This window comes from Cuculus canorus, chromosome 3 (assembly GCF_017976375.1).
Source record: "Cuculus canorus isolate bCucCan1 chromosome 3, bCucCan1.pri, whole genome shotgun sequence".
Lineage (NCBI taxonomy): Eukaryota > Metazoa > Chordata > Aves > Cuculiformes > Cuculidae > Cuculus > Cuculus canorus.
This window is the reverse complement of record NC_071403.1, coordinates 30,259,873-30,277,311: the sequence shown is the minus strand read 5'-3', so window position 1 is coordinate 30,277,311 and position 17,439 is coordinate 30,259,873. Positions and strand designations below refer to the sequence as shown.

At 36.9% G+C, this 17,439-nt stretch overlaps 1 protein-coding gene across 2 annotated transcripts in view; it reads left to right on the top strand.

Annotated features, from left to right (window-relative positions):
- Window positions 1–17,439, top strand: part of ATG5 (autophagy related 5) — a 75,512-nt gene that overhangs the window by 46,097 nt on the left and 11,976 nt on the right. For both annotated transcript variants that reach the window (XM_054062900.1, XM_054062899.1), the window contains exon 7: window positions 2,545–2,662. In XM_054062900.1, coding sequence (XP_053918875.1) covers window positions 2,545–2,662 — 118 coding nt within the window. The remainder of the gene's footprint in view (window positions 1–2,544; window positions 2,663–17,439) is intronic.

Below are 17,439 nucleotides of genomic sequence, written 5' to 3'. Positions count from 1 at the left end.
GGATACTGTACAAATACATGGTTTAGGCTCAGCTGTAGATTATTTAAAATCACTGTTAGTTAACAATGATGTCTTTGTGGGCCAGATTAGAGAGAGTACTATTTTGCATGAGCGAGTAAGCAAATATTGTACAAAACAACATTCTGTAGCGGATTACTCATGCTGGCTATTCCTTCATATGTTGTTGTAGTAAATACCAAAGTAGAAAGCTGTAGTTGGGTTGGGCTTATATTACTAGCTACAACACTTCAAAAGGGGTCATGGTGAGATTTTTAAAAAATTATTTATGCTCCTAGGTGACTAAGCTGCTCTGAAAAGTTATCCTATAAACATTCTAGATTGTAGGGTAGGGCTTTTAACTCTCTTAATGCATAAAGCATCTACTGCATGGGAGGGAAGACATGTCAGCATATTGGGCTAATACTCTTCCTGTAGGATTACATTTGTGTACCACAATCTTTGTATAAAAAACATGAAGTTACTTTTATAATCTTAACACTGATGGAGACCAGTGATTTTTATTTACATTACCACATCTGTATTGCTCAGCACTTAAAATTTACACTCGATAGAAAAATGTTTTTGATATAACAATGTTTTAGGGGTTTTATCTTTTTTTCTGATGTTTTGGAGATACACTTCTTCAATATAATATGCCAGAGTTCACTTTACAAGTGTCGATATGTCTGAGGTGGATCCTGCTAGCTGTGTGCCTTCCATCATTTCATTTTTTCAAACACTCAGAACATTTCATTAGTGCTGTTTGTATCCACATTCTGCTACCCTGAAGACACAGAGAATTGACTACAACAGCCAGGCAGCTCCTTCTGATCAGTCTTCATAAGAAGAACTGGAAAAAGACTATTTTTCTGGTTTTGGAGACAATTGGCAAGAAGTAACAAGTAGCTGCGTGTCAACAGTCCTGCATGGTACTGCCATGGAATTACTTTGAGGTAGTGTAACCCTTTTAAAGGGAGACTCCTTGCTCTGCTCTTTCAGAAAGGTGAATGACAGTGAAGTTGTCATGGTTAATCTGCTGCTTGTGGCTTTTCGTCTAGGTAGGTGATAGAGACCACATTGTAACTTCCTTTCAAAATTAATTTTCAGCTTTTGAATTTTTTAGTACGTTTGGTCTTTTTTTCCAGAAACCTCCACCAGAACACAAAATACTACTTGATGATGAATTGTGTTGTTTTGTTTCTATTTCTCAGCTACTGTAGTAGGACAGGAACCGCTTTGAGTGGTAGAAGGGTAACGTTGGAAGGGGCAATGGCTTGTATTGATTTTTCCAATTAAGATAGTATGTGATGAAAGTGTAGTTTACTGGAGCCCAGTCACCCGTAATACAGGCCACATCAACTGCTTTCTGGAGTAAGCCACTAACAAAAATTTGTCAGCAACAATTTAGAGCTTGATTTAAATTTTGGCTTGGTTAAATATGAGGTTTTTCACTTCTGTTTTCTATCTTGGGTGTCCAGTTGGGAGAAGTGTTCAGGTTGTTAGGAAAAAACCTTTTCCTGTCCTTAACGGATTTTTGCTGACCCTGTTGTTTATACAGAGACTCAAAGAAGGGGCTTACCTTAACACAACTACAGTTCTTAAATAGACACATCTGACCCATAAGCTACTTTTCTTCTTCTGCAGCATTGGGAATCTTATTGCCTATGTTGTGGACAGTGAGTGGCAGTAGTCACTGCCAATCGATTTGCTTTCTTTGTCTCCAAAAGAAATTACAATGATGTGCAAGGTGTAACAGGAACCATTGTTGAAATCCTTCTGCATATCTGTTGCAGAAGTGTGGCATGCATGTTCTTTCTATCTGACTAATTCCTTAAGGAAGCAGAAGGCTCTGGATTGTCTCTCAAAGGAATGGTTGTACTTGATGATCCGGTGGGTCCTTTCCAGCCTGATGATTCTATGATTCTACGATTCAAAGGACCACAGTTTTTGATTTTTTTAATAGTGCTCTGTTTCTTGTGGCTGAAATCATTTGCTTTTTTTCAACATAAAATCTTGGAAAAAAATTCACCTGGCTTGAGCTATAAAGGTACTTGTTTGCCATTGGAAGTGCTTAACATGTTTTTAAAAGGAGGAAGATAGACTATTGCAGGAGGTATTGGGTATTTGTTGCAGTATAGTTCTGATTTGGCAAAACACGTAGGTATATGTTGAGCTTTTAAGTTTGTGTCTACTGCTTGTTTTACTTAAATTAAGAATATATTGAAATGTTTTATTCAAACAGATCCTATTCCCATAACAGAAGGGGTTTTGCAAAATATATAAAAGAAAAAGAAAGAAGAATTTAACACTTTTATATTCATAATACTGTTTAAATTATCTTTGCAGTTTTCTGGAGTGTCAGCTTACTTTCAGTTGTTAACAAACTCCCCTGCTTCTTGTTATATGAATGGAACGCAAGGATTGGGGAAGAAATTGAATGGAACTTCTTGTTCTGTCCTATCTTCTGCCTGTCTCAAATAGTAATAATACATATTTGGATGGTCCTTAAAATTGTTGATTTTGATAATTTTCTTGTTAAAACAGGCAACAACAGAGAGACCTTTTATACAGAAGCTATTTCGACCAACTGCTTCAGGAGGACAGTTGCATACTTTGGGAGATCTGCTAAAAGATGTCTGTCCTAGTGCTATCACCCCTGAAGGTATTGTAGAAAAAAACTCTTGTCTAATAAGATATTTTTTTCTGTTGATTTATTGTTTGTCTTTTTTTTAATATGAGGATTTTGGAGGTAGAACTATGTCTCAGTACCAGAGTTTCAGATTTCCCTGTTGGCCTTTTAGTGTCCCTGCTATACATAACCTGCAGTCTTTGGAGGGGACATGATTGAGTTCTTAGGCACTCTTGAAAAATTAATCCCTGGAGTTTTATTTTAAAATTTATGTACTCATTTGCAATCACATTCACATATTATTATCTTCATTTTTAAAATATTCTTAAAGTCAACAGAAGCTTTATTTATTAATGTGATATTGCACAAACTTTTCATATGTAAAACTCCAAAATTTCTAAAAATTGAAGATGTTTTCAGAGTACTTTTTTCGCTGTTGAAGTCAGCCTTTAAAAATGAAGCAGAAAAGAAAGAGATTGTTCTAAGTATATAATAGTTTATGTAGTACTAAGTAGCATTGTGTGACAAGATACCAAGTCGGTCATGTAGCATTGTATAATTTCATACAATAGCATTTGTTGATCAGCAGTTATTCAGAAAAACAAGCATTTCTGGTTGTTATTTTAGGCTCAAATATTACAACTATCAGAACTCTGATATACTTTTTTAGATGGAATGAGTGTAAAAGTTATGTAGTCTGCAAATTAAGATCAAAATTATTTAATGTGAAATGTTTTTCATCTTGTTCTTGTTGTTGTTTTATCAGTACCTATAACTAGCTAACTTTTTTCTTCAGTCCAATAAATGACAATTTTTCTTCAGAAATGTCTGGTATTCTACAGAAGGTCTGGTACAGTATTTACTGGTGTAATATCAACACCTTTTGACAGCAAAGCACTAACTATAAAATCAGTGTAAGAATCTGTAAGATGTTCTTGTATATAGAGGTTGGGTAATTCAAAATTAAACAGTTGTAATGGATTTCTTCAAGTATGGTGGTCGTAGAAATTGACTGAAAACTCAAAGTATTTTTTTAACCCCTGTTTAATACTTGTTAACACAAGGAAACAATATCCAAAAGTAACAAAAGGTAAGAATAATAGGGAATGTTGCTAGCCATGTGTCCATTTTTCCTAAAGCTACTATAAGTTTTAGAGCATAACTCTAGGTAATGCTTTCCACTAACTGTCCAGAAGATAAAGCAAGGTACAAATAGATACTGTCAGCACAAGCAAGTTTAACCATCTTTAAGTACTTCAGAGTGAGAAACCTACAGACACTAGTGAAAAGGTACAAAGTGAATTTAAAAAAAATAAAAAGATTAAGGATGATGCACTTTGACTTGGAAGGCAATCAAGAGCACAGATTAGATGAAAGAAACTCAAAAAGCGTTTATGGAAAAGTTATTCCAGGATATAATGGATGATAATTTTTATGTGGATTTGCTAAAGCTGCATATGGGGAATGTGCAAGTTACTGCCTTATTAACACTGTGAATACAATGTAATTTTATCTAAGTATCAATGACTTGCTTCCCATTAGCAGACTGCCTTTTCAGATGTCAGCAAATGTGCTTGTTTTATTTCTTTAAAGGCTAAAAAAAGGCCCCTATACTGTTTAGTCAATGAGGGGGAGATGATGATTACTTTGAAGAAAAGACTAAAATAAGTACTATCCATACATCTAGGAGTGATTTGAAATTTGGCGGAAGGATTTCCTTTTATTGGAATAAATCTGTTTAAATTTGGCCTAATTTTGATCTTTAAGATTCTGCTGAGCAACTTGCCAACTTAGTTTAATAAATTTGATCACTCACATAGATGTGAGCTATCTAGGATTCAGCAAAATTTCTCATGTAATGCAGCTTTGTATTATTGTGTTGTTTAGTTGTTCCTCATATTCTGAGTGTTCCCTTCTTCTTCTGGTAGGTAACAGAAGAAAAACTGTCTGGGCTAAATGTACAAAGTAATTTGAAAATAATATGAACTCCTGAGGAGAGATAGGGGTAGACTAATACCTGGAGCCAGAGGAGGGGGAGGCAGACTGACTGAACAAGTAGTTTGCAGGAAAATGACAGATCTGGGAGTCATTAGATATGATGGGGAGAATGACTATAAAAAAAGTGTAGGATGAAAGGGATTGGGGCAAAAGCCAAAAACTGACATAACTGTGAACACCTGGACCAAGTAAGTGCTATAGGATATGGTAAAAAGATGAGGGAGAAAAAAAAGCATGTTGCATGTCAATCATACACTGAGATTGTGCAAGGCATCCGTGAAGGAATGGGATTGGAAGTCCAGCTGGCAATGTGATTTGGATCATCTGGAGACTTGTTTGATAAAACAAATTGAATCAAAAGTTGGAAAGAAGGATGGTTTGCACTGGCAGAATGAGGAGATTCAGTTGGATAGGTGGTCAGGTGGAGCTGGAGATAATAAGATAGGAGACTGGGAAAACTGGTTCAGGATTTGCTCTACAAGTAGACTGTACCCAGACAGGAGTACAAAGTAGAAAATTCTGCATGGCAGCATAGAAAAAGACCCAAAACAACAAACTAGAACATAGAACAGGAAAAAGCAGATCTAGGACAAAATGGGGAGGTGATAGAGAAAGGATCAGACTTCTGGAACATGACCTGAAAAGATGGATGCCTGTGACAGCAGTGATTCTTGCTGCTGAGGGGCATGCACAAGTAATGTCAGTGCACTTTAAGAGGTGTGAAGGGCAACAGTGGTTTAGGCTTAACCGTCTCATTTCATCATATTATGTTCAGTGATGATTCAACTTAGCCAATAAGTGAACTTTGATTATTCTCATTTGGTTTAATCCACTCATCTCATTCGCAATTCAAATGTAATGTGCCACTTCCGAGTTTTGCCTATAGAAATACTAGCAGCCATAATGAGAGTACGTCTCCCTTTTCCAGCAAGTGAAACCTTGCATGTCTGTGCTGCTGAAGATTCCATGAACCCCACTGAGTCAACTAATTTTCTCACTGATGCAGGTTCACTAAGTGTTTGACAAGCTTAATTTGTAAATAGGTGTCCCATTAGTTCAAAATGCAGAGGATACTGTAGAGCTGAGTGTTTCTGCCCATTGTATGGGCATATGAGAATTTAATTTGCAAGTATTTTTCTGACACCTGGGAAACATGCATAAGTGTTTTTCTTCTAATTTAGTTGCATCAATTTAAAGTTGAATACTTGAAATTTAGGAGATGTTGGAGTTGTAGGCTGCCTGTACAACCTCAGTTTCCATACGCATGGATGCTGATACCATAAAGATTATAATCCCGCTCCACCTCTCATCAACCTTTTTTCTGTGAGACTTTTATCATCCTGTACGGACTGGGCATGTTTAGTGCCAGGGCTCTGTAGTGAAAAATCATTGTCCTCGTTGTTGAAGTGATGGATGGGGGACGGATTTACTTTAGGAATTATTATAATTTAAGTAGCTGAATACTGCATTTAGGAATTGAATTCAGTTCTTTCTCTCTTAGGGGATTCATTAATATGTGATACTAGGCAAGCCAAGTGTTACAAACCCACCCATTTTATAGAGAGGAGCACCAGAAAAATCCAGTGTTCAGTGTGAGTTCTGCTGAACAGCTTGTCTGCTTGTACTTTGAATCAGGAAAAGCTCTGGGGTTTTTGAGTGTGCAGACACCAGGCACTCTCTGAAGTCAAGTTCTAGGCCTCTCATTACTCTTCTTCCCATCCTCCAAAAGATGGATGCTTCTGGCCATAATGTCTCTGACTTCAGTATGTGATCTATAAAATGATGATAATACAGTCTCTTTCCACAGGAAAGTCTTGGTGAGACAGTTTCTGAGGGAAAAATAACTTGTGATCAAGACTGTTTGAAATTCATTATGTTAAAAAATGTCCTCTTTGAACGGTTTTTGGTAGTTTCTACCTTTTGTTCTTGTAAACTTTTGTCTTTTGTCTTAATCTACATTTTATATTCATCAGGGCAATGCATTAAAATAATGTTGTTACAAAACAGAGTATATTATCAAATTTATACTATAAAATGGTAGCAAACTCTTTTCCACGTCTGGATTTTCAGACTTTATTCAGTGTTATCAAAGTTTAGATATACTTAATTTTTTTCAACAAAGGAAAAAAAAGTAGTATCTAATCAAAGATACGCCTAAAGACATACTAGATATTGGTGAAGCAAGTTGTTTTCAACCTTTTTCACTCTTGTTTTCAGAAAATAATTTAGCTGTTTTTTCAAAACTGTTTTTTACTCACCCTCCACTTTTAGTGAATTAATGCACCTGTGACACTAACTCCATCTTTTTTTGTCAATGTAACACAATAAATATGAGCCTCTTTTTCTTTTCTTCTCTGTTGTGTTGAACTTTTTTTGACTTTTCTTCTCTGACTTTCTCTTTTCTGATGACTTTACATTCAACTGGAAACTTCACGGTTACTGTGGTGATTGCTTGTCTATGGCAATGTCCACAACTAAGCTTTATGCCGTGGGAATACAGAGAAGATATGATTTTCAGGCTCAGGATTTGTAGCCGTATATGTGAGATGTTCCTGCTGCCAGATACTTGGGGAACCACCACAAGAAGAGGAAGGGAAGGGTCTGAAGAACCACCCACAGTGTCTATATGCCTTTGCTTTAGGAAACATGGATGTAATTAAGTCTCTTTTAACTGTGCTGAGAAAAAAAAAAATCAGTGAGAAATATGTTTATTTATGTGTGGATTGAATATATATGTTGATTAACAACTGTTGACAATATAAAGAGTTTTGTCAGAAGTAGAACAGGTTGAATAGTGACATAAAAATGCTCGTAGTGAAAACAGTCTTTGTAAAGCATTATGTCAATACTACTTAAGACTGTTAAAGATTGTGGGTAGCTGTTTAGATACTGTGTTTTATTTAAATTAACTTATGAAACTATTTATTCATGGCTTTTATTGTTTATTGAAGTGCTTTAAAAAATAAAAGCTTGAGCTGTTATTATCCCCAACTGATATTTCCCTGTCTCTACTCAAACTGATCCTTTAATTATATGTATATTGTCCTGCTTGATGCATACTGTACAGTGCTCACCTTTCTGGATCACTAGATGTTTTAATCTCCTTAAACTGTTGGTCAGACGTTAGCCTATGGGTAATAGTTAGAGGCTTTTTGTCATGGGCATTGTTACAACAAAGGAAAGAGTGTCTTCTACTTAGAGCTTATCCTTTAGCTCTTGAGCCTGCAAGGGTTGTTAGCTTGATCCTTTTTTACCCTTGTGAGTATAACAGTTTGGAACTCATTTGTCAAAGTGCATATCAAGCAATTTATATATTACTAGTAATATTCAGAAGGAAGGGATCTTAAAGATCTAGTCCCAATCCTCCTGCTGTGGGAAGGGACACCTTCCACTAGATCAGATTGCTTAAAGCTTTATCCATCATAGCTTTGAGCACCTCCAGGGACGGATGAGGCTCCCACAACCTCTCTGGGCAACTGTCTAAATAAGTATTTAGGCAGCAAATATGTTAAATCAGATATTCTCTCACTAGCTGAGTATTTTGTCTTTTTCCTTGGTGCTTGGTTAGTTGCTTCACAGGCAGTGGTTATGGTTATATGGCAATAGTAAGACCAAGTCATCACAGAAAGTGCATCACCTTGCATTTAATATTGATGCAATTGATTTGTTTCATTATTTTTTTTTTCTGTTCTGATCCTCCTGTACTGACATGAAGTTTGGGAAGCTGTGAAGTCCTACATAAGTATTAAAATTAATATTCTCAAACACAAACTAATACAGTAATCACTTTCTCTCTATTGCGGTCTACTCTCTGTAGGTCATCTCTCTGTAAGACATGTTATTATTTATTTTTTAGTTGCTGCAGTAATAAATTGTAATTTATCAGTTACAGAGTAGCTGAAAAGTAAAAGGTGGCGATCTTGGTCTGAAATTTTACTATGGGTAAGCCTATGTTTATATTAGTACACTTTTTCGCTATGTTTCTATAACTAGTCTTTACTTAAATTTGTCTAAAGGCTGCATAAAATTGAGATCAAACTTGGGAGTACTGTGTTTGTGTCAATAACACTTATCTTGCTATTCATGGACTGCTATTCCAGACCTTCTAGAGTTACTGGGAATCCTTACTAAAAGGTGTGCAATTTCACTTCAGTTTCTAGACTTTTAAAGTAAAGCTTTGCAAGTCTTGCAATTTCAGCATATTAGACTGTGTTTCATTCTCAGTTGTGATCATCTCCTGTTTTGGAGGAGGGTGTTTGGGGTTTTTTTTACATTTGTTTCTCCTTAGTTGGTTGTATTTAAAACTGAGCCATCCTAGTCATTTAGGTTTTGGGCAATATTTAATTATTTCTGATCTTGATCCCAGCATTGTGGAAGAGTGGCACTTATTTTTCACCACTTTAACTTACACTCACCCACCTTATTTTCTTTCACGAAATGGTTCTACAGCTGTTCCCTTTTTTCCTGTGTCATATTCCTTCAATACCTCTATTCTAGTCATATGGAACTCTTACTAGCTTTTGTTACTCTTTTAATATCTGCTTTTGCATTTTTTAAATTGGCTTTTCTACTTTGACGAAGTTCACCATAATTTGAATAACTATTTTTATAGTTTCTCAAACCTTACCTTTTTCCTAATAGAAATAGATCTAGATCTTTCAGGGAAGTAGTCAGTCATTGTCACTTCTGCTTCAGTTCTTTCTTCTTGCTTTCCATTCTTTTGTCCTGTGGTGGTTCCATTATCTATACTTCTGCTTCATTTTCCTTGAGTTTTCAAACATTTTGTACCATTGGATACCTAGGGGCAGTTGTCTCTCCGTCACATTCTTCCATTTCCAAGTTTAGATCTCTGGATTTTCAGGTGTTCTCCGAGAAGACTAGTGTCCTGGTTATTCAGGGAAGTCCAGAATAAAACTATCCAGTGTTCCCCTTTTTGTTCACCATTTTACACTCCTAAAATTGTAAAAAAATCCTTTCCAGTCAAGTCCTAGTTCTATTTCTCATAGACTGTGCATTGTGTAGTTTTGAATCTAAGCTCATGAAAGATGCCTTTTTTATTTTAATATGGAACAGCCATTCATGAGGAGTCCAGGGTTAGAATCATATTATTCTGATTATTCGTGCTACAGCTTGCAAACTCATTTTCTGATCTTTTTCTTGTGTTTGTGGATGCCACTTGCACAGACAAAAGTTGATCCTTTAATTAGACGGTTCTTGTGTGGTAAAGTGGAATTGTCAGCAGTAGTTCCAGTCCCAGAAAATTAGGTGGTCTTTTAAATAACTTGAGAGTTATTACTATTTATGAGAAGATGTAGTGTGTTATGGAGGAGAAGGCTAAAGTTAGGCTTGATTATTGCTTGTGTTCTCTTAGACAGCACAGTCATGCTTTATAGTCAAGTAAGGAAGAGAAGATGTTACAGACCATGTTGTTGCCTGCAAATATAGCATAAGGTCACCTATTTGATGTGGTACAACATTTTACTTACGGGTGTTCTTCCCACAACTGCTTAATGGCAAAATTATCTGTGCCTGAAGGGAGATAGCACTGTGGCCCTACTGTCTAATAACCTCTGTCTTACTGAGATTTGGTAGGTTATCTTACTTACAGCAACCATGTCATTTATGACAGATTAATAAAATGATTATCTGTCTGTCTGTCTGTCTATCTATCTATCTATCTTTCTATCTATCACTGCTAGGAAGGTCTTCCTGCATTTCCCCACAGTTTTATGCATCAGGTGCATAGATGTTGTTCTTGCCAATTAAGGAACCTTTGTTTCCATAAGTAGTGATATCAGTTCTGAACTTTAGAGTTTATTGAATTTGAGGAAAAAAAAAAAAAGACAAATAATTCACGGCAATTAAAAAAAAATTTGAGTAAATATTTGACATTGCTGTAAAAGAACATCCTGATATTGAAAACAGCTCATTTAGAAATGGTTATTCATCTTATTAGGAGAAAGGGATGAAAACAGTATGATCTTGCATAACTACAGAACAGCAACTGCAAGAGGAAACAGCGTTGAGTTAAACAGAATGCTTTGAAGAGGCAAAGGGTTAAAATGATAGAAAACAGAGTTGTTCTGGGGGAGGGAAAGACTACTTTCCTCTTCCACACCAGAAATTTAAGACATTGTGCATAAGGCAGAGATGCGAATTGTAGACTGCAGAAAGAAACAGTTTTCTTCCACTGCTATCATGTCTAAACAATTCTGGATACAATTTTAATTTGTTAGTGTTGTTGAAGTCTTCATAAAACTTGTTTTGATTTTTGTCTCATGCTTCCTTGAAGACTCAAGTGGTAAACATTTGGACGTAATGACGCAAACAGTAGGTTATCAATCAATCCCAGTTTTCACAGCATTGTTGTTCATTCAGAAAAGCTGTGTGAACTGACCTTCTTCTATAGCAGTGACATTAGTTCTTTCAAAAATAAAACCACCATCAAAAAGACTTCCAAGATTTTTCTCTTAAGACTTGCTGTACTGAACAATTTTGTGAAATTAGGGATCAGCTGTTTTCGATTAACTCTCAGCTTTTTTAAATGTATGTTGTATGAGAGACTACACATTAATTGTTTTTGTTCTCCCTCAGTTTTCTAAGCTTTGACTTCCAGTAAATTAGTCAAACAGAAAATTGAATTTGGATTATATTTGTCATGCAGGCTCCTAATTTTGATGCAAGTGACAAATAGTGCAATAGAGGAAGTAAATGTATACAGTGTGAAGCCTTTGGATTGACATGAAATATAGCTGGGCTTGCTCAGACAGAGGTCAGAATTAGCTGGACCTTGGGTTTACCGTGGGAGCCTTTCCATCCTTGCCAAGCAAAGCAGACTTGGGAAGCTTTTGCTCCTCATGTCTAGCTAGTAATTTGACTGCTCCTGCTCTTTGCAGGTTTGTCTCTGCTTTGCAGTGCTGTGGTGGTAGAATGAGGAAATATTTTTCCAGGCCACCTAAATTTAGTAATATAATTAGCGCTTGTCATTTTTAGGCAGTTTAATGGCCACACTTTCATCCCACATGGATATGACAATATTCAGAAGGGTTAGTGGTCTCAGTAGCGTAGGCATACTAAAAGATGAGTAAAACCTCACCAGTGAGATGAATTCTAGTCTGTTGTCTCCTCTACTTGGAAGAGTCATCTTGCAAGTCAGAAGTGACCTTCAGACCACTACTAAAGCCATTCTACCCTCCTTCTATCTTTGACTCCATGTTAGGAGTGGTCATCATGTACATCTCCTTTCTGGTGTGAGTCATTATTTGTGCCTTGCAAAAATAGACCATCTGTTTGCATTATCCTTCTGCAACTGCCTTTCATCTGTCAGAGTTCTGACTTTTTTTTTTTTTTTTTTTTTCACACTCACACACACTTACCTGCATCAGCTGCTGAGGTTTTTTTAAGTTGAAATGGAAAGATTCTTTTTTTATGTGTTAACTTGCATGTCTTTTTTATTTAGTAGTCCCTTTTGATCAAGAGGGGTGGAAGTCCAGAGATCAGCTTGACATTGTAGAATTAATAGTCATGACTACAGAATTAATTAATATTAATTTGTCATGACTACCCAGAAAGATGCAAATAATCTTGAGAGTTGATGATGTGGCAGCTGTGCAGTTTATATAGCTTATTAGCCATCTTAATTTCTAAACAAACTCTTTGCATATTCAGATATGGCTTCTGTGTGTGCAGAATGTTCTGGCTTGCTTGCTCTCAAGACGAAAAATAATCTGGGGCTGGTTGCGATCTTTCTGCATAGTATTTCTCAGCAAACAGCAAGCATAATTTGGTTTTAAGGATTGCTCTAACTTCACCTTAATTGACTATATAAGGATTACCTATTTGATAGCCTGTGAGCCCTCTGCCCCTTTCCTAGTGGCAAATGGGATGAAATCTAACAAGTCCAAATGCCAGACTCTTCACCTAGGATGGAGTAATGCTGGGCACAAGTATAAATTGGGAGTGGAGTGGCTAGAGAGCAGCACTGCAGAAAGGGATTGGGGGATGCTGGTTGCCAGCAGGCTCACTCTGAGTCAGCGGTGCCCTGGCAGCCAGGTGGGCAACCTGCATCCCGGGATGCATCAAACCACAGTATACCGAGCTGGTCAAAAGAGGTCGTTACCCCACTGTATTCAGCGTTGGTGCGGCCTCACTTTGAATGCTGTGTGCAGTTCTGGGCCCCACAATTTAAGAAAGATGTTAAAGTACTGGAGTGCATCCAGACAGGGACAACAAAGCTGGTGAAAGGCTGACGGGAATGTCCTGTAAGGAGCTGCTAGGGACTTTGGGTTTATCTAGTTTGGAGAAAAACAGGCTGAGGGGCAACCTCGTTGCTCTCTACAGCTTCCTGAGGAGGGGAGGTGGAGAAGGAGGTGCTTATCCCATCTTCTTGTGACAGGATGCATGGGAATGGTTCGAAGCTGCACCAGGGAAGGCTCAGACTGGACATAAGGAAGCATTTCTTCACCAAGAAGGTGGTCAAAACAGTGGAACAGGCTTCCCAGAGAGGTGGTTGATGCCCCAAGCCTGTCAGTGTTTTAAGAGGCGTTTGGGCAATGCTCTTAATAACATGCTTTTAAGTTTTGGTCAGCCCTGAATTGGTCAGGCAGTGGGACTAAGATGATCATTGTAGGCCACTCCCAAATTAAATATTCTAGTCTAGTCTTTCCTCTTCCATCCAACAACTTTCCTAATATCACAAGAGTAATCTGCTTTTTCTTTGTGACTTAGAAGTGGTTTCTGGGCATGCACATTCAAAAGGGTAGAATGTAGGAAGAGGTACAGCAAATAGGGAAATAATCCTGTTTTTCAGACAAGCCTTTGGAAATTTGTTCAGCTAAATTTGTTCTGTCGGCCACCCAATAAGTTTTATTAGTATCAGACTCCAGCCTATTCTCTTTTAATTTGTCAGAAGGCAAATGACTTTATTCAGGCACAACGAAGTTTTTTTAAGTCTATGATTAGCAATAGTAGTATGAAATGGAGAAAGTAAAATCCTTCAGAGAACAAAGTAACTTTTTAGAAGTCTAGCTTATTCTTTTTGGAAATCAGAAGTCAGCACTTCTAAAATTTTCTTCAGAAGAGGGATGGCTTTTTTCATCCTAGACAGTCTGCTTCATGGGCTACAGTAGAGCTGCACTTTCTGGGAGCATCAGTGTCCTACCCCCAGGTCCCTGATGAAATGCTATGGATCTGTAAATCTAGGTGGTCAAAAAAGATTGTAGAAAATTATTAGAAATTGGGCCAGTTTTCTGTCAGTAATCTGCCATGCATATGACTTTTAGGAAAACTGTTGTAATCAAAGCATCTTGCCAAAATGTTTTGGTTGTGGTGAATTTTCAGTTTTAAAAGGAGTATTTTTTGTGTTTTAGGAGGAGACCTCAGATGTTTTATGCACTGTATTGCAATGTGTTCCCACAGAATTTGTCATTTAGACAAAATATGAGTGAAGAGAGTCAAAAAAGCAAGGAGAAATTAGAGGCACAGAGGGGTCTTGTGGCTTGAACCTGGTCACACTGAGGTCAGCAGCAGAGTTAAGAGTTCGATTTTTTTGAATCCTGATCTAAATCAGTCTGTCTCATCCCAAGCAGGTCACAGAGGTCACTCAGTATGACTGAACCATCAAAAACTTTACAGAAAAAAAACAAAGCAAACCTTTATTCTAGTTTCTAATATATCCTTGCTCACAGAAACAAGCATGTCAGCAATGGCTAAAATGCACAAAGTATACAGGCTTAAATGGTAGTTTTTACCCTTAGTTTCATAGAAAATGTGAATATGCTTCAAAATTCTTTTTTACTCTAGGGGTCTTCATCCTGTTAATGTTCATATGCTATATAATCACTGCTGCCTTTAGTGGTGTTACTGGTGCAAGTCTAACTGGAGAGTTTAGTGGCCATACCAAAGCTTTCAGGAGACAGCAGTAAACCTCTGTGAGTACTTGCAATGTGAAGTTCTCAACCAGGACACTGCAGTGCACAACCAGATTTAAACGTTATGGTATCAGTGTTCTTATTTATACTAGGGAAGAAAAGAGGGCTAGAACTGCTGTTGTCTGTACCGTGTGACTGTTAACAGTTCTCTGGCATAATTTTGGTCTAGGCCAATTAATACTCTCCCAGAAAATTTGAGCAATGTTCATGCATTAACGGTCTGGGGACTATTCTTAGTAAGCAATATGGAGGGGGAGATAATATAGTTGAATAGGCATGAGCTGTTCTCTGGCACTTGGTTCTGGTCCAGTTTTATGAGCTGCTCCTATACCTTTACATTAGCCTTTACATTAGTTGTATGTGCTGTGTCTTGGAGAGAGGGGGTCTGATTAAAATCATTACTGTCTTCCTTGCTTCTCTCTAGCAGTCTTATTCTGTTCTGCCTTGATGCGTGTAAGTATAACCTGATTTTCCGAGGAGATTAACATCTTACAGGGCTAGAAGAAGAAACTGTGTAAAACTGAAAAAGAACCTAAAAAAAAAACGATGAGAAAAGTAGCAGCCTTACCAATCATGTAGAGCAGAGTAATCCGCTAATAAACTCTATTTACTGCATCCTACTCTCTTCTCTTCGGATTCAGTAGCACTTGTTAATACTAGCTGGCCCCTTCTTGAACACCTCATTTTAAAATGAGATTTTGATAACTTCACATTCAACAGATAAACTGTTGAATTTGTTTGGCACCTGTAGCAATTTGGAGAACATTTGTAAGAAAATAGAGGTAAAACCTTTCCTTATATGAAAGCTAAAGTCTATGTGCACAGAGGTGCTATAGCCATTGAAGATTTGAATGCCTCTTGTGCTCATTGCCCTTTTTCCTGGTGGCATAATCACCACGCTTCGTTGCTGTATTTTACTGTTTTATTTACACTTTGGGAAACATCACTAAGTCCAGTATTTTAATGCAAACAGATACTCACTGGAAGTCTAAGCAAAGCAGCCCTGTGTGTAGATCAGATACATGCATAAATGCCATTCTGCCACCCGTGATGTTGGAGATCAGTGTCCTCAGTTGGAAGAGTGATTGCAAAGCCAGCCCTTTTTAAAATCACAAACTAATGAGGCAAAATTAGCTGTAACTTACTTCAGAGCTATGTACCTGCAAGGTTCTGTCCACATAGCTAGTGATTCCTAGTGAGATTGCTAACTAATTACTGCTACTGACTTAGCAAATGCTACATGTGTGTGTTACGAGTTTTATGAATCTACTTTGCTGCTGTAAAGTGGGAAAATATTTTCTGAACTTTAAAATAAAATGTACTTCAGTTAGTATTAAAACTCTTTTTAAAAAACAGAATATATGGTAATCTGTAAGCTCTGAAGCTAACTCTAGATATTTTGGAAAGGAAAAATGAAAATGAACATTTGATGAAAATTCACTTCCAACCTTAGCTCTGAACAGGTGGCTATTCGAGGTGGTTTTGTTCGTTTGTTTTGCTTGTTTGTTTAAAGTTACTCTTCAGTGTAAAGAACCCTTCAGGTGTTCCATTACTCTTTTATCCACTCTTTCCTGAATTTTTCAAGACTAAGTTCCTTAATTTTACTGTGGTAGAGATTTCTAAATACTTTAATCTGCTAGCTGTTTGAAAGAACTTACAGTACGTGTACAGAAAAAGATACTTCATGTGTGCAAACTCTACTGCCTGCTCATTAAAGAATTTATTTTTCAATGAATAAAGGCCCGGAAGAAGCTAATGTAAGTATTTTAGCAAGGGTTTGTATTTCTCTGATAAACAGCACTCCCCTTCTGTTTGTGATCACAGGATGAAAGCTCTCTAAGCTTGTATATGTACATTTTTACTGCTACATCATGTAGTGTGCTCTTAAGATTGAGATCTCATTCCCCAGGAAGCATTTCTGTCTAAGATTAATTAGCCTTTTAAAATCAGTGTTTGATGTATTCCTTTGGCTATATCCTGACTCACTTTAACCCTCTTTGACCTGACCTCACTGACTATTACCACCATGGCTGAAGCAGAAATCCTTCAGCTTGATGTATGCAGTACAGACTTCAGCCTGTGGTTTTTCACATTGATGGATTCAATTAGCAGAGTTTTTACTGATCAGCTTAGCAGAGGTTGAAGAATTTGTCAGACATGGAGCAAAACTGTCCATACTTTGCAGTTAATTGAATTGCTCATCTCTGTTTTCATGCATAGGGTGCTTGTGAAATTGTTTACTTTAAATACCATAATAATATTGCTGGAAGTAGCATTTTTAAAAAAAGCAAATCCAGTTTGTTTTTCTCTAGTTCAATGGGGAAAGGTTTGAAACATTAAATAGCAACCATTAAGCCTTTGATCTGTATGTATTGCTTATCACTTTTCAGGCAAATGTCATTAAACTGTAATTATGTCCAAATGTCCACTTTTTTAATTTGATTTATTAAACTGGGCAGATAAACTAACATTGGTATCATGCTTGATGAAAGCAGGTAAAGGTGCTGCGTATTGACAGTGTTTTTGCAGCAACATTAATCCTTTTTTGCTTTGCCTTCATATTAGTAGTTCATCATTTGGTTAGCTGAAAAGTTCATTATAAAAGATGAACGGCCATTAGAATTTAAGAACATTTGCAGGCACGATGTGAATTATAGTAACTTGAAAATGAAGTAAAATAGAGGTTGAAAGTTCAAGAATGCCATTAAAAACCTTTACAAGTGTATGAATGTGCCTATGCATAGGGAATATATAGTATGATTGTATAGAGAGTTTGCTATCGTTTGGTGTAACAGTATTTTGCAAACAATGACATTATAAAAGTTCTCACAAACTATTAGCAACAAAAGGTCTTTTACAGTAAATTGATTTGCTTTCTGCCAG